The sequence below is a fragment of the Colius striatus genome, chromosome 2 (assembly GCF_028858725.1).
Source record: "Colius striatus isolate bColStr4 chromosome 2, bColStr4.1.hap1, whole genome shotgun sequence".
NCBI classification, from domain to species: Eukaryota; Metazoa; Chordata; class Aves; order Coliiformes; family Coliidae; genus Colius; species Colius striatus.
Window position 1 is genome coordinate 95,616,359 of NC_084760.1, and position 22,257 is coordinate 95,638,615.

Genomic DNA, 22,257 nt, shown 5'->3' on the forward strand with positions numbered 1-22,257 from the left:
CTGCCCTGCTCACACGTACCTATCGTGTCTAATGAACTCTACGTCGTGTCCTTGATGGCACTTCTTAATGCAGTTCACGCAGATGGCGTTACGGTCGGTGGTGTTACAGGTGTGACACCTGCAGGGAAACGGACCACGTCAGCCATGAGGCAAAACCTGAGGAGCTTGGGGAGGGAGGGGGGGCCAGGGGGACAGAGCCGTGCCGAGGGGAGGGCCTCAGTGCCGATGGCACGTGCACACAGAGCCCTAACCCGTGGGGCTTTCCGGGGGGGCCGGACTGCACAGCCTCTGTGTGGCCATCTGCCACAAGCCCTTCTGCCATGTCAGCCCTGAGGCTGAGCCTCACAGTAGCAATAACTCTTTGGCACAAGCCCACAGTAAATTCAAGACAATGGCAACTTGTTGGTTTATCCTCTCCTGTTGCAGCTGAGGAAGATTTGTGCGTTAACAGACATCTGGCAACAGTTTTAGGTGGTATTCCTGTAAAGGAAACAGTGTTGACTCAGGACCCTTACTGTAGATGGCAGAAAAGAACCCGTTACCTGTAGAAGTCATGCATCGGATAGCTGGTGTAACTTGATATCTTATATAAGCACTGGCCTCTACTGACAGCTTTTTCGATGGCATCTTGATTGTTCATTATTTTGTTATCTGTTGGTGGGGAAAAAAAATCCAAGAACTAATCACACTTGGATCAACATCTGTTTTTTTCTTGAAGTGTTAAAGCAGAGCTGCCCCAGCACACCTCCTTTTTAAGAGCTAAATAGGAACAGTTAGTTCTATGCCTCCATTTTAGTTTTGGCATCGAAGCGTATCACATGCTCAATGCCAGATTACAAGGCAGATGCTCAGGCAGTGCAGTGCACTCCTCAGACCAGAAAGTCTGCTCCTCTTTGCACACATTGCGTAAAATACCTGATAAGCCTTCATTTAAATATTCTTTGTAAACTGGTTTGTGAACAAACAAAATAGAGAAATGAGCCTTCCTATCGGGCTTCATTTTTCCATTGAGAGCTCTGACACCCCAACATTTGAAAGCCTCTCCTCTAGCATAAGGGGCTTGTCCACATCCCCTGAGGAGCAGCAAAGCACGGCTTTTCCCCCAGGGGAGTTTAAGAATATGACACTTCCCAACACAACGGAAATGGGATTAGGTCTGACCACCTCCAGCATTTAAAAGATGCGCCTGAGGCACAGCCAATTTGGTAATCCTCTCTGCTATTCAGCTACTCCATCTTCTGTCAGGTCCCAACATGCACCTCAAACTAGTTTTGAGCGCTCCCAAAGGCACTGCAGCATTGACTGATACAGCCAGTAAAGCCCAGGAGCTGTGAAGAAGGGACCCAGAGCTTGTGTGTTAAGTGGGGTAAGGCATATACAGGAAGAGGCATCAATAGTACAGCCACGGAGGTAAAAATTATGCAAACTATTATCTTCTGGAGCTGCCTGGCATTCAAACTATCACTCCGATCTCCTCCAAGAGGGTCTTATCTCTTTCACACTTCCCCACTATACACTGGAATTTTATGTATGTAAACTCTTTCTATTTTCTGAAAAGAAGTGATGCAAGGTCATCACAGAATCACCACAGTATCGTTATGGTTGGAAAAGACCTTTAAGATCGTGACTACTTGTGCTTCAGATCCTAAAAGCCAAGTGAGACATGATTCTTTACTGGACATTTGTTTTCAGTTATGTGACAAAAAACTTTGTTATGCCAATTGAGAACTGGAACTTGAGGTGGGCCAAAGACCAGTAAATAACTGGTTAGGACACAATTCTGAGACAGAAGAGGTAATAACAAGAGTTTTGATAGGACAGGAAAACCCTAAAATTACTCTGAAAACATCCTGCTGTCTAAAAACCTACAACAGCTTGGCCTGGCTTATTAACTTCAGCTTCAGGTGGTACCAAGTCTGATCCAAAACTGGAATGATAAACCCCAAACCCAGCACCAGATTTAAAACATGCCAAGTGAACAAACAGAACCAAGGAGAGATCAGGGCTCACCTTTCATCGTGACATTGACACCAGACGCTAGAAATAAACCTCCAAAACGGTTGTTGAAAATCTGATTGCCTTCTAACGTTGCAGTGGCGTGATTTGTTATTTCAATACCTTCGTTGGGTCGGGGGAACAAAGAAGAGAGAAGACAGCGGGAAAGTTAAATCCTTAGCGACTGTGCATTTGTACCTCTCTCATATCTCTATTTTTTTAAACCATGGTAAACTCAGGAGGGAAAAAAGGGAAAAAAAAAAAAAAGAAGGAAAATGACATAGCTCGAAAGTACAAATTGAATTTTTCTGTAGAAGTGAGGTTCAGATTCTGCTGTTGAATCCTTCCAAAGAGCTGCAGCTGGCATGCACGGCTTCTCAGAGTAACAACACACTACTAGTTTATCTGGTAATAAAATGGTACTACGATCATGTATTTCCATAGGGGATATGATTTTTGGGTGCTTAAAGCTGTCATCTTCATACACATTTGAAAGTTCTTGTGCACATACCTTACCCTTTTTATACAATCTTTTTTTAAAAGTTCTGAGGATGGGCACCTAAGCTTCATTTCTTTAAATCTTAGCTTCTATCAGTAACCTGTGTCTTCCAAGTCATTTGTCCAGGACTGCTCTTGACAGCAACCTATCCTTCCCCCCCCACCACACTGAAACAACACCTTTAGAGGTTCTTCTCAGAAAACTTGCTTCTTCTGAAAGAAAGATGGGAGAAAACTCAAGAATGCAATTTTAGTTGGAAATGGAGCACAAGACACACAGAACTGCAACCATTAAATTGCACAAAAAACCACCACCAAACATTCTTCATCTCTTTTGGGATATGAAATGCTCCTTTTAATAAACTTTAAGGTGGTGGAGTGAGAAAGTTGAATGCAATGAATGAGATGCAATTCAAATAACTTTAAAATGTATATTAGCTCTGGTTCCTAGGTTTTAAAACAGTGATAAAACATTCAAACCAGCATCCAGCAGATCAACTATAAATGTCCCAGACAACTGTATCTACTACTTCTACAACAAAACAATGGAAAAGTTATCTAACAGAGAAATGAGAAGGCAGGGTATGTGTTGCTTTTCAACATGCGAGTAATTCCAGAGGCTGCTGTAAAGATACTCTGGCCACAACTCCGAATTCTCAAATGATTTCTAGAGTACACTGAAGGATATCCATATCCGTGTAAAAATGTCTAAATACTGTGGGGTAAAGAAACTCAGACTTAGCTTTGTGAAGAAGAGCTTTTTCTAACAGTTCAAAACATGATGTAAACAACACAAACCTGCAGCAAATCCATCGAATATTCGGTTTTTCCTTAGCACAGGGTGGCTGTTGGTGCTGATCAGAACACCCGCCTGAGCATTCCTGAAGATATCGTTCTCTTCCAGAAGACCTACAACAGACCAAGAAACACAACATTTGAGCTCCTTAACATTTCCTTACCTGTAACCATTCTATGGAACACTTTCACAAGGCCTTGCATTTCATCATGGTGCTAATTCCTTTCAGCTGGAAAACAGCCACTGACAGCACTGAAGTTGGTCACACAAGTTTCAAGTCACTCTCAGTGTACAACCCTGTAAAGTGTATTTCTCCAGTACACAGAACAGAATTTGGGATAGTGTGCACCATTACAGAAACCTCCACTTCATTTTTGAGGAAATACTAAATCTTTTCAGTTTCTAAAGTGAATGATGTTTCCCCTGACAACAGTCAGGGGATTTGAGGAGGACCTCTTCTAAGTTTATAAGTATACAAGCAATTCCTTAAAGATCTGTCTTTTTTTAACCCCCTAAACCTTTGACACTGGTTGAACCTGAACTGTTCAGATACATGATTTTGGCTATGTAACTTGAATTCAATACTCTCTTTCAGTCAAATGGCAAAGCTTACAAAAGCAGATGGGATAAAAGGACTGTCCTAAGCAGCAATCTAACAGTCACGGTCATCTTGGATGAGACGACCTCTCTGCCTCCCACAGATTTAAGTATTAACAATGTAATTAAGGCTAAAGAGCAGCAGCATTATGTTCGTTGTAACTATTTTATCACTTCAGAAAACAACAACTAGGTTTCTAAAGAACACTTTACAAAAAAAAAAAGACATTGCTTAATCTGAAATTAAGCTCTTATCCAGAATATTCAGTATATGCCAGTGAGGGGAATAAAAATATTACCTCTTCCTCCATTAAATATACAGATGCCTCCATCTCTGCCATCATGGATTTTATTTCTTCTTAGTGTAGGATTACTGTCTGTTTTAATCCATACACCAGCCATTGCGTTATCAAAAATTTCATTGTCTTCTATAAATCCAAGCCCTGCAATTGAAGGAAGGGTGGAAAAAACCAGAATCAAAAAGCGTAACAAATGGGAAGAGATAATATTGCAGAACATAAACATAAACAACTCTGGATAAACATGAAAAACAAACTTACCGGAGTTATAGACAAGAATGCCACCATTCTGACCACCCCAGATCTTGTTGCGTCTAATTTTGGGGTTGCTTCCAGTTCTAGAGAGAAATGTAAGCAAAGCCCTTTAAAACACTTCACTGTCACCAATGGTTTAAAATGCCGCTACAGAAGTGCCCCACAGATCTCACCACTTTAAAATCTTACTAAAATATGGTTATTTCCCAACATGCAACCATCTTTTAGCTTTACAGACTTCAAGGGCCACATCTTCTAGTCAATGTGCAGGCTGTATCAGTAATAACTTTCTTGTAAGTTGAAGCAGAGCACATTCAGACACACTGGATTTCAAAAAAGGTATTTTCAGGAACAAAATTACCAGAACACAAGAGAGCACAAAACAAGCTACTGCCTATGTCGACAGAAAATCAGAAAACATTTTACCTTATCTGAACCCCTGAGTACATGTGATTATAGATGTCATTGTCTTCTAACACACCATGTCCATTGTCATAAAAATAAACTCCAACCTAACACATCAAGAATTAAAGGATTAGTTCCAAAGTTATGAGGTACAAAGACACAAAAGAACTTTTTTCTCTATGGCTCCCTTGTAACCACAGAGCAAAACTCACTTGTTTCCCACTGTGTATTCTGTTTCTCCTCAAGACTGGAGTGCTCCCTGTTGTCACCCAGACTCCAGCCAGAGTATTGCTGTAAACTTCGTTTTCCTCAATCACACCTTGTCCTTTTTCATGCTAAATACAAGACAATTCAGAGTTCAGAAGACCTGCTAAACTGCCAATACTGTTCTTATGGCCTGTACTCATCCCTCCCCAGCACCGCTTCTTTCACTGTAGCAAAACAATTCTATTTGAGTACACATTTTCCTTTTAAAATAAATAAATAAAACCAGCACAGCATGATTTTTAATATTTGCCATGAAACAAAGAACACTGCATGTAAATAATTGTATTTCAAGTCTCTGCAACAGTATTTGCAAATCTCTGCTCACTCTCTGCTCACTCTGGTACACAGGTACCACCCCAGTGCCACGCAATCAGATGAAAGCTCTGGCATGTGGCACTTAAACCCTGTGCCCAGCCCTGCCCACCAGACTGATGACAAACAGGCAGGTCTCTTAAGGTAACCGTCTTTACCACGTGTTTGTGCTTAAAAATAGAGCAGCCATATTCTTGGTCAGGGTAAGCTGTTCTGGTGAGATTTGCAGAACAACTAGGTGAAGCTGCACACCTGCAGCATCTGCTGACCCCTTAAGTAAATTGTGGCAGAAAGACACACAAAAATTTCTCAAAATCTGGTATTGCTCAAGGGAACCTGACAGCTCTTGCAGTTCAATTAGCACATGCTGGAAATTGAGTTTTATTCCTCTCTTTGCAATTGCTGTACAGTTGTGTACTGTAAATGTGTATCATCCTGAAGGCAAAAAAAGAAGAAGTTTCTGATGTTAGTGGTAAGCATGTTACGCTCCAAAAAAAGGTGAACAGACTTCAAATGTAGTTGTTTTTAAATCATTACAAACTACTCCGAAAGTTAAGCCTTTAAGAAGCTTTTAACGGAGAAATGGTGATATTCAGTCGTCTATCCCATTTAACATTTTTTTCCTCTGCAATAGAAAGAGTTTCGTGACATTCACCAGAGCTCTTGTCTTTTAAGTATTAGCACCTATTGCAATTAACCTCATCTATAATGTCAGAAATTCAGTCGCTGTCAAGTACAATCAAACTTTTTTACATGGAGCAGCCTTTTCCAATGTTTCTCTGTAGGGAAGCCAAATCCATGTGCCTGTTTCTGGGTAATACTTACAACGTAAATCCCACCATGCTGACCATCGTGAATCTTGTTGTGTCGAACTATGGGACAGCTGTTTGTTCGAATCTGTATTCCCGCCAACGCGTTACCTGTTAACAAAAATGTTAATGCTTAACTGACATGCTTGTTGGTCTCAGAGTTCAAAGCAAATGGTAAGCAAATCAGCTTACCATAAATGTCATTTCCTTCAATAAGGCCTCTTCCATCACCAAAGATATAAACACCGCCTTGATTCCCATTAAAAATTGCATTGCCCCTTAGAAACAAAAATAAGCACATTAGGACACGATTATAAGGCACTGTCACATCTAGGACTGTAGAATATTCAGCTTTAAAATAGACAATTTATGCTCTGCCACTTTGAGAAATACGTATTTCTAAGTATACACACAAATTAAAACACAGAGTTCAGCACAAACACTGACAGCAACTTCATTTTTACACACACAGGAATATTTACAGCTCATTAGAAACACAGAAAACAAAACTACACCGCACTTTTCCCATTCCCGTCAAATCTCTTCTAAGTGGTAAAATACCAAAGAGGAAAACCACACCTTATTGTTGGGTCGCTGTTTGAAGTAATCCAAACACCTGCAAAGTTGTTTGCATAGATTTTGTTCTCTATGAATTGTCCTCTTCCTTTTTCATGAACGTAGATTCCTCCAGTCTGGCCGTGGTGGATTTCACACCGAACAACCGTCGGATTGGCGTAGGCTTTCACTTCAAAACCCGCTATCCTGTTTCGGTGTATGTTGCAGCTTTCAAAATAACCCTTAAGGCACAAAACATGCAATTTCCTGTAAAAGTCCTTTTAAAAATGTAGGCTATTCCTTACCCTCCCCTCCTCTCCAAATACCATCCTCGGGTAAAAGGAATCAGTACCAAAATTGGCAATATATAAGTACTTATATAGCTAACGAAAACAACTACTGCCACCTATTCCTCCCCCCATCCCAAAAGACGCTCTGTTTGTATTGCTATTTATTACAACCCATGAAATACCATGAAAAAAAATGGCAACCCTGGATATAGCACCTCAAAGAAGATCGAGTGTCAGGTTTCTGTAGCAGCTCCTAAGGATCAGACTCCTTTGAAGGCCATAAAGCCCACAGGCCCAATATAAAAAGGACACTGCTATAGAGAGGACTGGCTACTTACTTTCAGACCCAGAACCACGTGTATTTGGTGAGAATGCAATTTATTTAGGAAGAAGTGTCCTACATTTTGTTGAAATAACTGGTCAGAACAAACACACACTGATGTGGGAGATGAGTAATTTTTCCAGGGCTGGATTGGTCTGAGCAGCCAACAAGTAAACTTTACTCCCCCTTTCCCTTTTATAGCAATGGTGTATGTTTCCATTTAGATGCTGCAATAGTAGTAAGTGAGCCTACAACAGAACTGTATCCAAACAAATGCTTTATAAACAGCATAGCTATGGCAGGGTAAGGGAAGACATCCCAACAAAACCATCCCAGGCATGCTCCTTCTGCTATGCCAACAAGCACTCATGTAGCAGCACGATGAACTTCTTCATCTGAAAAATCACCTGGCAAAACATTTGTTTTCCATCCAATGATTTCTCTGATTCTAGTTCACTCCAGAGACACACAAAGTAAGTGCGTCAGTCCTTTCACAGCATTTTTCTGACATGGTTTTGGAACGTTTTGATATTAAAATTCAGCCTTCTTTGAGGTGAACCGCAATGGTATTACATGTCCATTTCACCCAAGTAAAAGAACAGAAACTGAACAACTGAAAAAGAGGAAGCATCTCTTATTGGAGATGGTAGATGACCACCCAGTGATGTGTTTTAATGCACGAATGGCTTGGATGCAAGCTCTTGAAAGCTCTAACCCAGACTATCTCCAGTGGGCAGCTGCAGGGGTGCAAGACCAAAACCAGAGGACACGACATTCAGGGCAGTACTCTGCTGTGGACAACCTACCAAAACTGCACTGCCCCTTATATCCAAGAACATGTGTTTTTGAAAGAAAATGTGAATACAGTGATGCACTTCCCAAGAAATCACATATGGGTTCAGACCTTTTCTCTGTGGAAAGTTAACAAATATTTTGTTCACAAAAAAATAGGGAAATTTTGTTTGTGAGCATGAAGCTGAATAATCTATTATCCCTAAGGCCCACTCTAATACTGTTTGCAAATCCAAAGCTTACTGCCAAGCTCCAGATGTAACCAGTAACACCATTAGAAACAATCTGTTCCTTTGCTTCTGTCTAACAGCACACATGGGCTGCCCAACTTGCAGCTCTTAAGCTCCATCCAGCTGTCGGGCAGCTCAAGAGTGGATCCTTCATGGAGCCTGCCAGGCAGCTACTAAGGTCAGGCAGGTCAATACCCCTCCTCTGCACATATGGATTGCAAACCTTGTATTGCCCCCACCTCCTCTAAAGAAGGGCTTTACTTGTGTCCAAGAAATGTGTTTTACTCGTGTTTTGTGATAGATTCTGGTTATAATTCACCAATTAGCAGTAGAAGAACCTGGAGGATGCAGCACCTGGCAGTGCCAGGATTGCTTAGGAAGAAAAAGAGGCCCCTGTGATTAGTAAGAAAGAAGGAAGAAGGGATGCAGGTGGAAAAAAAATATTATAATCTTACACAAAAATACCAAGCATAAGGAGACTCAAAATAACTTAGCAGTAACTTTCTGCTTGAAAATTCCTAAGTATTAAAAAGAACCTCAATACATCACATATACTTAAAATACCAAGCAAAGCATTAGCTAGTGGGCACGAGATGACAGTGACAAAGTGTGGGCACAAACACACTGCTGCAGCTTGTTAAGATCTGAGCAGAAAAGATAATCACAAACAAACACCACAGTAACGGTGACAATGATGTTTCCACACACAGAAAAAGCTGATGTGATGACAAACAAGGGTTCCTGCACAGCTGGACAACCCCAGAAGGCTTTTTACATAAAGACTAATTCAGTAATTGAACTTGGATTTCTTTTTTGCTTGCTGTATTTTATCTAGTATAACAAACACTGCTTTGAAATGCATTAGTGTTAAAATTTCTAACTGAGGGGATCTTGTTCACTGCTTTTCTTCCCAGAGGAATTTTTTTCCCCCAACATATTTCTAAAAGGTATTTCAGGTAATTGTTTGATCAATATAGCTATTAAAAAATACAATTGTGCAAGCTTTAACACTTTCTAAATATTTATTGACACTCCTATTCTCAACAAGGTAAGAAAAAAAAACCCAGGAAAACAAGATAGAAAGAACCAAACTGCTAAAAAGTATCTGACTCTGTATCAATTTAACTAAGTAGCAATAACAAGTGTGACTGACACTATTAAAAAAAAGTTTATAAAAATCTGCCTCCCAAAGCCTGAATGTTCTTTATTTAAGAGCTGGTGGATTTGTTAAAAAACCAAATGCAGCGTAAAGAAAACCACATTCAAGATGCAAGACAAAACTCTTTATTTTTAGTGCAAAGGAAAAATTTGCTATTTCAGCAACAGGCCAAGCAAGTTTTTATGTAGTCTGTATAGAAACTGCCATAAGTTTCTGGTTTTTTGACCTTCTATACACAGTTCTTTGAAATTATCTGATCTGTAGTATGCAAAAGACTGAGCTGCCAACTAGTTACAATCACCTGGACACACAGAGCCATAGAATGGTAGGGTTGGAAAGGACCTTTAGATATCATCTAGTCCAACCCCCCTGCAGAAGCAGGTTCACCTAGATCAGGTCGCATAGGAACATGTCCAGGCGGGTCTTGAAGACCTCCAAGGAAGGAGACTCCACAACCCCTCTGGGCAGCCTGTGCCAGGGCTCCATCACCCATCACAGTGAAATAGTTTTTCTTATATTTAAGTGGAACTTTTTGTGTTCCAGCTTCATCCCATTACCCCTTGTCCTGTTGCTAGATACTATAGAAAAAAGGGATGTCCCAACCTCCTGACACCCACCCTTTACATATTTATAAATGTTAATAAGATCTCCCCTCAGTCTCCTCTTCTCCAGACAAAAAAGCCCCAGTTCACACAGCTTTTCCTCATATGAAAGATGTTCCAGTCTACTACTACTTTTCTTTCATCAAGAAGAACAAGCAATGGTGCAAAGTTTCCCATTTGAGAGAAAGAAAAACGTAGACTGTTAGGCCCAGATCTCAATTTTAAACTACAAAATTATCCTTCTTCTCAGAGGTTTGCATACAACTACTAAGCACAATTTATGACAAACGTCTGGTAAGTGGTCTCAGGCAAGTGGCAAGAGAGGTCAGCATAAGGCACTGAGAGCTGCCAAGGCCATGCTGCATTTTTAATGCTTTCTTGTTAAACATTTGGCACAAGCACCAAGGCCAACGTCAGAATATTGCCACTTTAGAAATAAGAGGTTAAGTTTCTACAAGCATAAAAACACAAAGAACTGTCTGAGAGCATGAAACTGGAAAACAAAGCACTCTTGAACTTTTCAGAGTCAGCACTCCAGCACAGAAACCCACGGGAAAAGAACACACAGGGCAGGAATTCAGCACTGGAATGTACTTATCCCACTTCAGTCACAAGCAGTGAGAGGAAAAAAAAATTACACAGCCCAAAACAGGAGAAGGAAGAGAAGAGAACATAGAAAATCCATTAATTTGTTTAGGTATGTAAGATTTATATCTGAAAGATACCACGTCACTTAAAGAGTATGTAAGTATTGCCAATAATGCCATTTCATCAACTCTATCATTAGCATGATGCAGAAGAGAGGACACTGCCAAAAGCAGACTTGGGAGATCAAAGAGGGGTGGGCAATCTTTCAAAAAAGCTTATGACCAAGAAAGACTTCAATAATATTTACAGCTGAGATAAATATTATTCCCATATTCTCTTTAACATACTGGTGCTTCTATTGAACAAAAAAGGAAAAAATTACTTCTATTCCATTTTGCTTGTGATACCCCACTGATCACAGCACTGGAACAGACATTCCACTGGTAAGAAAATAGATCAAATACACTTTTAAATGTATGAAGTGAATTCAATCAGGCTTTTAATTGTTTTTAATATTTCAGTACTCATATACTTAATATTTATACTACAGTGTTTCACCGAGAAGCAGCTCCTAATCTGATTTTCCAATTAACCTGCAAGCCTACATTCAGAAATCTCCTCCCCAAGAGATACTGAAGCACTCTCTTTCACCAGCTTTTGTAAAGCTGAAATCACTTCACCTTTCTGAGCATGTTTAATTCTTGGAGGGATGCATGGATACATGTATCCACTGAAGCGGATTAGGAGTGCTTACACTGTATGTTAATATAGCTTCAGTGAGGCACTGGCAGTGTCCAATCAATGAGATCACATAAAACAAAGACATAATATCTTAAGTCTGCCACCACTCTGCAAAACGACCAAACAACTCACCCCTAGAAAATATAAAACAATATAAAGAAATCTGTCAGAGGAGTGCTAGAAGGGCTATCTTCTGCATTTTGCCTCTTGGAAATATGTTCCTTCACATGTAACTCAGAGAGTAGAGAAGAGGCATCTAACAGAGCAGAATCCTGACACATTTGACCTTCCACTGACAAGAAGATTTCAGGCCAGCAGCAAAAGTAACAGCACTCTGCAACTTATTTACTTTCCACTGAGACCAGGAAACTGCAAAATAAACAGCTACACCTAGTGCTGCAGCGCTCCTTTACCCCAACCTCCTCACCAGCTTGGGTAAAAAGGAGACAGGCCTCACTAGCTTCTATTCACAGTAGATTTTCTGTTAATACCATTTCCAGACTGCCAACACTCACCATGAACCCGAACAGATTTAGAACTAAAACAACAAAATAAATACTTAACAAGTGAAAGAAATTATCGTAACAAAAGGAAAAAAGATCCACAATTTAGTGAGCCTAAAAACACCCAGCCAGGGATCAAAACATTGACCTTCAAAATCCAGCTGCTGCTTCTCTTCTTCTTAGCCACGATAAAATATGTTTGCTTTTTGCTGAAAGCTTGCTGTGCTGTTACAATTACATTAATCATTCATCAAAACCATGGAAATTTATTTTCCCCAAAGAAATGCCTCATTGCGAGAGATTATTATGTTATTTGATAGGCATCTGAGACCCAGCCAAGAGTCCCCCAACATACGGTGTAGAAAATCCTCATGTAGAAGTTCAGTAGGAAACTAAAGCAATTTAGCACCTGAATTAATAAACATTTTGTTTAGGAATCAGATTACTTTAAAATGGTAGACTACAGTTTCCTTGGAGCAAGCATCAAATGAGTCTAAACTCAAAATGAATGTCTACTGTAGTCTGATCTCTGAACATAATAAATTGGAGGGATGGGGGGGGATGGGGGGGGGTGGGGGGCGAGTAACAGCAAGATGAAATGCATAAGGGGTATGGAAGGAACGGTGGACACAAAGGTCTCAAGATACAGTGAGAAAACTGAAAGGAGAAAACAGAGGCCCAGTGTACACCCAAGCCATGTCTGCAAAAGCTGGGGGCTCGTTTTTCTCACCTAGTCAAAGCCATTAATGTCTAATGCTTGCATTTTTGCAAGTATTTCATACAAGTATTCCTTACCTTTTTCAGTGACTAAATATAGACCCACCAGCAAAACTACTACTTAAAATATAAAAGCCTTTTTCTAATGAAGAACATCTGCGGATGTAACATACCAGGTCTAATTATGGTCTTCTTGCCAAAAAACAGTTCTAGCACATATTTAGCCATAGCTAGGCAAGAAGCATGTCAGGTAGTAAGGCTAGAACAAAATGGAGGGGAATATGCACTAGCAGTCTAAAGTACATGAAACATGCACTGGCTTGGTTGATCTCATTCTTCAGCAGCATTCTGAAGTCAAACCTGTTACAGCGAGGTTTTCATTACAGCAGCAGCACAGTAATGGAGAACAGGTTCCCATTTACCTACAGTACCTTTAAAAATGCAACTCCCAAAACAACTGACTACATCATTTATTATTCCCTATCATCAAAGTCAGAGGAAGCCCATGTTCTGCGGCATCCAATGCCTAGAGCAAGACAATAAAATTCTGTGGTATCGTTGTGAAGGCAAGAATGAGTCTGAAATCATGTTGAACACTACACTTGATCTGACAGAGAGCAGTATGAACTTCAGCATCCCTTTTTACTTTGATGTTTAGTTCATTATACTCCGGTCACATTTGTTTTTCTTATGCATGCAATTTTCATAGAATCATGGAGTAGTTTAGCTTTGAAGGTACCTTTATAGGTCATCCAGTCCAACCTCCCCTACAATGAGCAAGGATATGCTCAACTACATCAGGCAGCCTCAAGGCCCTGTCCCAATCTGATCGGGAATGTTTTCAGGGATGGGCCATCTAACATCTCTGGGCAACCTCTTCCAGTGTTTCAGCCCCTCATCATAAAAAAGCTCTTTGTTATGTCTATTGTGAATTTACTCTTTTTGAGTTTAAAAGCACTACTTCATGCCCCAGCAGAACAGGTCCTGCTAAAAAGTCTGTCCCAACCTTTCTTGTAGATCCCCTTTAAATACTGAGGCCACATCAGTATTTCCTGGAGCACTCTTCTCCAGACTGAACAACCCTATAGGGGTTAGGAGAGGGGGATAGGAGCTCTCTGATCATTTTCGTGGTCTCCTGTGGACCTGCTACAACAGGTCACTGTGGTTTAATCCCAGCCGGCAATGAAGCCCCATGCAGCCACTGACTCCATCCCCTCACCTACCATCAGATGGCAGAGGCCCCAGCAAGTTAAGAGGAGAAAAGATAACCAAGGGCCTTGTGGATCAAAACCAGGGCAGGGAGGGCTCACTGCCAATTATGGTTCTGGGCAAAGCAGATTCAACTACTCAGCTCTGGGAAGAAATCAAGATCAGTTTGATCTACTATCAACTAGAACAGACAGCAAGCAGAAACAGAGTGGGATTATGAGAAAAATGCAACTAACACTCTACCACCTCCTTCCTCCTAAAGCCATGCAGGGAATAGGGGTTGTGATCAGTCCCTCACAGATGGTCTCTGCTTGCTTCTTTCTCCTCAGAGCAGGAGGACTCCTCACATTCTTCCCCAGCTCCAAAACAGAGTCCCTCCCACAGGATACACTCCCTAATCATACTATAGGTGGCCTTGTTCTGGCAGGGGGGCTGGACTAGATGATCTTTGAAGTCTCTTCCAGCCTGTGAGATTCTGTGATTCTGTGACTCCTCCATGGCAGCAGAACTCCAGCCACATTCTGCTCCAATAACACCTTCCCCACACAGTCATGGCCCCTTTGGGTACAGTCATCATCCCTGGCATGGGGTCCTCTATAAGCTGCTGTCATATTTCAGCTCCACCATTACCCTCCATGGGTTACAGGGGAAGAGCTGCTGTCTTACCACAAGCTGCAGGAGGGTCTGTGCTCCAGTACACCTCCTCCTCTCTTCCTTCACTGACCTTGGCATCCACACAGTTACTTCTCACTCATTCAACTCCTTCCACCATCTCCCAGAAAAAAAACAATCCTCCTCTCCTGGCTTCTTCTTAAAAAGTAATCATGGAGGTACCCATTTATCTCAGTCCCAGAGGTGGTTCTGATTTAAGAGCTTGGGAAAGTTTTGAGGAACTTCTTACAGGGGCAACCACTGCAGTCCCTTCCTTGTTACTAGAAATATCTCCACACAGACCTGTCATACAGTTCCATGTCTTTATTGTGCTGAGGGCTCCAAAGTTAGACACAGTACTCAGTACCCACAGACTGGGGTCTCACTGGTTGTGCTTCTTTCAATGCAGCCCAGGACAAAGTCAGCTTTCTGGGCTGCAAGCACACGTTGCTGGCTTGTCAACCAACACCCCCGAGTCTTCTTGTCAGGGCTACTCTCAGTTCCCTTCTTCTCCAGCCTGTGTTGATACTGGAGTTGCCCCAAATCACGTGCAGGACGTTGTACTTGGCCTTGTTGAACTTGATGAGGTTCACATGGGCCCAAGCTTGCACAAGCCCCTTTGAATGGCATCCTGTCCCTCAGGCCTGTCAACCACAGAACTCAGCTTAGTGTCATCAGTGACATGGTGTGATCAAGTCCACTCTCAGCAAGCATACAGACCCCTGAAGGACACCACTAGTCACTGGTCTCCATCTGGACATTGAGCTGTTTACCACTACCGTCTGGATGTGACCATCCAACCAATTCCTCATCCACTGAACAATCCATCAAATCCATCTCTCTCCAATTCAGAGAAGGATGTTCTGGGGTACCTTGTCATAGGCCTCAGAGAAGTCCCAATGGTATCTGTAGCTCTTCCCTTGCCCATTGATGTAGTCACTCCATCACAGAAGGCTACTAGGTTGGTCAGGTAGAACTTGCCCTAGGTGAAGCCATGTTGGCTGTCTTGAATCACCTCCCTGTCCCCTGTGTGCCCTAGCATAGCTTCTAGGAGGGTCTGTTCCATGCTCTTCCCAGGCACAGAGGTGAGGCTTTGAGGTTGGTAGTGCCCAGGGTTCTCCTTTCTACACTTTTAAAAAATGGGTGCAATGTTTCTCTTTTTCCAGTCATCAGGAACTTCACCTGTCTGCCATGACTTTTCAAATATCACACAGAGTGGCTTGGCAACTACATCAGCCAATTCCCTCAAGATTCTGGGATGCATCTCATCAGGTCAGGTCCCTTAGACTTATGTATGCTCGGGTTCCTCAGGTGGTCACAAACCTGATCTTCTCTTATGGTGGGAGAGACTTTGCTCCCCTAGTCCCTGTTTGTGGTCCATCCACTTGAAAAGTGAGGGAAGACCATGAACACTGAGGCAAGCATATTATTGAGTACCTCAGCCTTCTCCTTGTCCTTTGTTACCAGTTTGCCAATCTTGTTCAACAAGGGCAGGGGGGGTATATGTTCTTTTACCTTCCTTTTCTGTCTGACATACTTGTAGAAGCCCTTCTCATTATTCTTTTCATCCCATGCCAAGTTCAGCTCCATCCATGCCTTGGCCTTCCTGACCTCATCCCTACGCAACTGGGCAGCGTCCCAGGATATCTGTCCCTGCTCATGCCGGTCTCTTGCCTTGTTTTCCTGATTTCTTACATCTGGCTATCAAGATCTCTTGCACTCCACTGAAAGCAGCCTTACAGATCTGCCATTTTAAGAATGACTATAAGAAAATACTCATTTTGCCAGCAGGGTGGTGGGAACTGGGACTTTGTCATTCAAGAAGGCAAAACTATGATTTGACATAGAAGAGATGCAGAATATTTTGCTAGAACAAATCAGTAAATAATATGTCTTTTATTTCCATGGCAAAAATCCATTCTGCTTATTTCAAGGGCTATGCAAAGTCATTACTCAGTACTTCACACGTACATAGAAATTATCACCTTCATCCCACGGAAATAAATATTTTTATGAAAGTAGGCCTGAATTCTGAAATGAAATTGTGTCAAAATTCCACAACTAACTCCATGCTAGTAAAGTCCTCTTCCCAGAGATGTGGGACCTTCTCTTGTTTAACAGATTTAGCATTAAAATAAGACATTTTATTTCTTTTTTAACATCTTCCAGCACCTTATTTTTTGTTCTGTTTCAAAGGAAAAGCAATGAATAGTGTAAACGTTAGCCTAGCATTTACATTCTATTTCAGAAGGTATTTTGTCACTGCACCATAACTCAATGTAACAGGCTGCCAATCAACTGCAAAAAGCTCACTTAAACCTTTCAACTAAAGTTGTCTTTAAAGTGAAGTTGCCCACTGAAGGGCAAGAGAAGAATAGTAGGCATATATAATCTGTTCACGTGTAAAAGCAGGGTATTTTTTAAACATTTCTTCAATGACAGGCAAAATTTGATGATTTTAGCTACGTAACACCTCTATTTAATTCTTCAAAAGAAAACATGTACATTACCATGCCATGGTCAAAAGTGAAAACGCCAACATCACGTCCATGGTGAATGTGATTCCGTCTGATAATGGGATTGCCGTGGTTTTTAACCCAAATCCCTGCTAATGCATTATTGGAGATCTCATTGTCCTCATATATCCCCTGAGAAACAAAAGTGTAAATTAAGTGGGATCCCAGAAGAGTACACATTTTTTATCAAAGTAAATAAATTGATATAAAAAGATACCTGGGCATGGTCTGTAATGTAAAGTCCAACATTTTCACAGTCGCTGATGTTACAGTGTTTAATAGTAGGACAAGCTCCCTGGCCACTAACACATACTGCAGAGCCAACTGGAAGAAAACAGTACAGTTACCATAGCTTCAAAGCACAGGGTATTTATAAATAGTCTGGCAGCGCTTTTGCAAGAAAAGTTAGTGTGAAGTGATATTTTAAAAAGATTCGGTGTACACAGTGCCAAAGCACTGCAAGCCACAGGCAGAAAAACACTAATGTCATCATTTTGCAGATGCAAAAAAAACCTCAAGGCAGGAGTTGCTTTAAGATCACTCTGCCAAGGTTACACAGCTGCACATACGACTGCCAGAACAGACAAGAGTTTATATAATAATTCACACTTAGGAAAGCTTTCACTCATTTCCCTAAAGTAGGCCCACTGTATACTGCCTGTTCACAACAATGGACAACAGAAATATAATACAATTCTATGTTAATTACTGCCTTATTTTACTTCCCTTTGAACTTTCATAACCTGGTACTTCAAAGAGCCCAAAACAAATAATAACTTGACAGTGTGTCTTTGTATGCCACAAACTAAGGATGAACAGGAGGCAAACAGCACTATCTGGACTACAGAACTACACCTCAGAAATCAATAGCTCTCTTCCTAGCTGAATTGCAAAGCTCCATGCTTCAGCTTCTCAGACAACTTCAGCTACCATACCATATCATACCATTACTTAGAAAACAAATTCTTTTCAGGCAACTAGGATTCAAACTGCTCAAGGTCTCATCAGAGCAGCTCAGTGCCCTGAATTCCATGAAGTATGAAAATGTGAAATTCTGCAGCCACTAAAAATCAATGGCAGATTCACAGTGATTTCAGAAAGGTAAGACCTCATCTCAGGGCATGTGGCCTACCTAGTACACACCTTGCCCGCAATCAAACATCACTAAATAAGCAAGACAGTATACGCTCTACTAAGACATTTTTATATTACCTTCTAGCGTAGTACCACAAAGACTATACTTCAATAATTCATAGACTCATTTACAAAGCTTTTTTCCCCCCTCCAATCCTAAAGAAATGATTTTGATTGTCTACTTTGACCTTATGAATAATACAGGTTATAATAATTCCCTGAATTAATTCCTGCTTCAATTCTAGTAGTAGGAACTTCAGCACTTATCTTTTAGAAACACATTTAATTTTTGATTTGAAGATTTCCAACAACTGAGAAAACACCATAAAGCTTGTTAGCTGGTTACAGAGTTGTCACCCTGTTCATTTCCACTTTAATTGCTCATCTGAATTCCTCCAGCTTTAGGACCCGGCTATCGGTTCTCTTTATACCGGTGTATGCCATACCCAATGCATGCACCTATCCAGTGCAAGTAATTTACCCCTTCAGCCTTCTCCTTGATACAGTAACAAATTGCAGGCAGTATGTTTTTCATTACAACTGAATTTTTCTCCTTTATCTTTTAGGGCTTTTCACTGAACCCTTTCTAAATTTTCAACACGTTGCTACGGTCACCAGGAAAGAGCACTTTATTCTGAATCAGGACTAAGCAGAGGCGTAATAGGGTCTCTTAACTTCTGCTCAATATTCCCTCAGGTACAACTAAGAATCACACTGGTTCATTCGTCTGTTCAACTGTAACACAAGGGCTCATGTTTAGCTGTTTATCCACACTGACTCTTTTAAGATTTTCCCAGGAATCTAGCTTCTCAGGAGAGAGATTTATCACTTAAATCTAAGAACAAAAGCAAATTGTGTATATAACTTCACACTTGACCGCTTTGATGTGACTATTTTTTGAGAGTCCCCTTCCAAAAAATGGCACAGCAACCTGTCTTCATGGTTACTTATAATACTCTAAGTCTTCACTGTCTACAAGTCTCATAGATATGCATTTTAACTACTTCTCTGCAAGTCACTGATAAAGTCACTTGAAGTCTAGAAGTCATCTTTGAAAAAGCCACAAAAAATCCATTTATCACTACCCAGAAAGCTATTCTTCATCTGTTTTATGTTTGCTCTGGTAATTCTGCAAAATTCTACTGTTTTAGGTCACTATACATTGAAGTAAAATATTTTTCAAGGATCTATGTAATTACACTGGGACTTCTTTTAGTCAAAGTAAGCAAAAACGCTAACAGTGCGATGCAACCATTATAATTTTCTGTAAATACACACTAATTTGCTTCAATCATAAATTTTAAATTCTTGATTGGCCCAGCCTCTGCATTTACCATCTCATTATTCTACCCAGGATCAATAAGCACTACTACTTGCCATACTTAACCCTGTTTTGTCTCCCTCATGCTGACTTCCCCAGGGACTCACAGCATCTCACATAGGTTTCAAGTTACTGTTGATACGTAATAGGAACCCAGAAGATTTCTTGTCCAGTTCTTTTTAAACTCCTGCATGATTTTAGAATGTCTATTTTACAACTGTTTAACCTCATCCGTGGTTACTGTCAAGAGTGGAACATATTTCATTACCCTTCTGGGGCATGAGCACATTTATCATTCCTGCCTATTCTCATTAAATATGGAACAGAAATTACACAACACTTTGCCATTCAAATTCTTTCATTATATGATGGATCAGCATCACTGCTAAAATGCCCTTTATTCTCCAAGTTAAGATATAAGCACTGTCTCTTCCAGCCAGATGTTATATTTTGCCTTCTTTATCAAGTTCTTTTTGGTGGAGGGGGAATAGGGGGGTATTTTGTTGAGATGTTTGTATTTTAGGGGGAGTCTCCACAGTTTCCTGCAATTGATAGTTTCATATTCTTATTAATTGCTGATAACTTCTCATTTCTTGTATTTCGTAATTGCTTCTCCTTCCCTCTCCCTCTTTCGGTGATGCCAAGCAACTGTGGATTTCTGGGGCCCAGTGTTCTACAAGCATGCCTCTACCACATTTTGCCTATTTAAACAAAAGTAATCTTTATTCTGATTCAGTTCACCGGACTTCATTATTATATTACTCCTTTAGGCTTTATTTTGTTTGCTCAGAATGCTTAAGCGATACTTCAAAAAGGCACACTGTCATCCACTACTTTTTATCTATTGAGGTGAGAACTGATACAGACTTCTTCTTTAACAGATACAATAAAACCTCTAGACTTGGGATCTCACCATTTAGATTTTATTTTAAAATATTTCAAAGACGCTTTGGACTGGCAGCAAGAGATCTCCAACTTAAATCACTTGCACTTCCATGGCTCCCCCTTTTACATATTACACACATTAAGAACTTTACATATGACATAATGTAGAAATATGTAATGCAATTAGGAGATCCACAGAAAGTGTATAAAGCATGTGCTAGGAAAGAGGTTGAGATTTTGACCCACAGAAAGTGTATAAAGCATGTGCTAGGAAAGAGGTTGAGATTTTGACCCACAGAAAGTGTATAAAGCATGTGCTAGGAAAGAGGTTGAGATTTTGAATGCTTATGGATCAATATTTTAAAGATGTCAACGACTTGGAAACAGTAAATGCCTTTTCTGGCAGATTGCCATTCTTCCTCCCATTTTACATACACTCAGTACTTCCTGAGTAGGTTATAGCAAAGCTTGGTAGGATTTAAAAAAAATCCGTACAAATTAATAATCAATAAGTGATGTCACTACAGCTTACAAACAGCCTCCAAAATTGATGAGAAATTTAACAACAATGCAGCAAATATTCAGAAATCCAGAGTATCTAAGAGGGTAAAGTAAAAAATTCTCTGAAACAGGTTTCCATAACAAAAAGTAGTCATGGAAAAAGTTATCAAGGCTTAATATTAGTAAACAATTCACAAAAACATCAAGACCTACTCACTTATCTATAAGCACATTTATCAACATGGAGCCATGTAGCTTTTCAAACTACTTTTATAACCAAGCTGAATGTGGTCCAAGAAACCAATCTAATTCCTCTAATTTGTTAACAGGCTCTCCAATCCTGGTATATAGGAACCTCCAGAACAAGTTTTCTTCACATACTTCAATTTCCCAGCACTTAGCATTAAACAAAGAAACCAGGATGCTGAGAGCAGCTAGCTGTCCTTTGTTCCTCCTTTTTCATTTTTAATGCTTCCACATATTAGCTGATATGTCTAAAATAAAACTGATGCTAATGTGAAGTGTGGAGTTGCCTTGACCAAAAGCATAGTGTTTTATAGCCTGAAACCTCCAAGAAAGAACAGATCTTCCTCTAAGAGGCACATACAAGGAATCCTTCCACTGTTCTTGATACGGTTCCCTGCAGAATTCCTTCCTCCATAGTTTGTATCAGAAAAGTGTAGTTTTTATAACCTAGTTGCAGATCTCGTTTCCTTGCCTTTATGTTGAGCTGAGAAATCTTTATGCATAGTCTGCTGTCTAGATCCATTCTATTTCACTAGCTGAATTTAAGTAAAGTTCGTATTGCCATTTCTATGCAAAGATTCAGTATCATAATTCCCCTGTACCTCTTCTGCCACTGCAACTCTATTTCATCTAGCTGTGCTCAAACACATTAAACTTGCCATATCCTATGTCTAGTGATTGTGAACTGCCACATCTTCCTAACAATGACTGTGAACTGTCATCCAGCCTCTCACTTCCACTGCTTCTAACCCTCTCTTTCCTGAATCTAGATTACCAATGTTTCTGAAATCGGGTGGTATAAATTCCACATTATATCTTTGATGGCAAAATTAGTCTCATTTTCCATACTGTGAGTTCTTCTGTCTGTACAGCTAGGGACTCATACTTGAGTATGTCAAATCATTCTACCCTTGACAGGAAAGTAAACGTAGCTCAGCAGTAACAGCTTACAACTGTTAAAATGCCACAGCCCCAATATTGCATACTGCAATGAACCTAATGTGTAAGTTCCATTGTGCCTCCTCCAAATGCTGTCTTCTGCCAGCTACTACTATACATATA

The 22,257-nt window shown here is 40.5% G+C and overlaps 1 protein-coding gene across 2 annotated transcripts in view; it reads right to left on the reverse strand.

The window, feature by feature from the left end:
• FBXO11 (F-box protein 11) overlaps nucleotides 1-22,257 on the reverse strand; it is an 81,727-nt gene that overhangs the window by 1,404 nt on the left and 58,066 nt on the right. For both annotated transcript variants that reach the window (XM_061991553.1, XM_061991552.1), the window contains exons 10-22: nucleotides 17,326-17,432; nucleotides 17,103-17,240; nucleotides 6,813-7,030; nucleotides 6,426-6,511; nucleotides 6,250-6,344; nucleotides 5,058-5,180; nucleotides 4,867-4,952; nucleotides 4,447-4,523; nucleotides 4,186-4,329; nucleotides 3,292-3,402; nucleotides 2,011-2,118; nucleotides 543-651; nucleotides 20-118 (exon numbers count right to left, since the gene is read on the reverse strand). In XM_061991553.1, coding sequence (XP_061847537.1) covers nucleotides 20-118; nucleotides 543-651; nucleotides 2,011-2,118; nucleotides 3,292-3,402; nucleotides 4,186-4,329; nucleotides 4,447-4,523; nucleotides 4,867-4,952; nucleotides 5,058-5,180; nucleotides 6,250-6,344; nucleotides 6,426-6,511; nucleotides 6,813-7,030; nucleotides 17,103-17,240; nucleotides 17,326-17,432 — 1,501 coding nt within the window. The remainder of the gene's footprint in view (nucleotides 1-19; nucleotides 119-542; nucleotides 652-2,010; nucleotides 2,119-3,291; nucleotides 3,403-4,185; nucleotides 4,330-4,446; nucleotides 4,524-4,866; nucleotides 4,953-5,057; nucleotides 5,181-6,249; nucleotides 6,345-6,425; nucleotides 6,512-6,812; nucleotides 7,031-17,102; nucleotides 17,241-17,325; nucleotides 17,433-22,257) is intronic.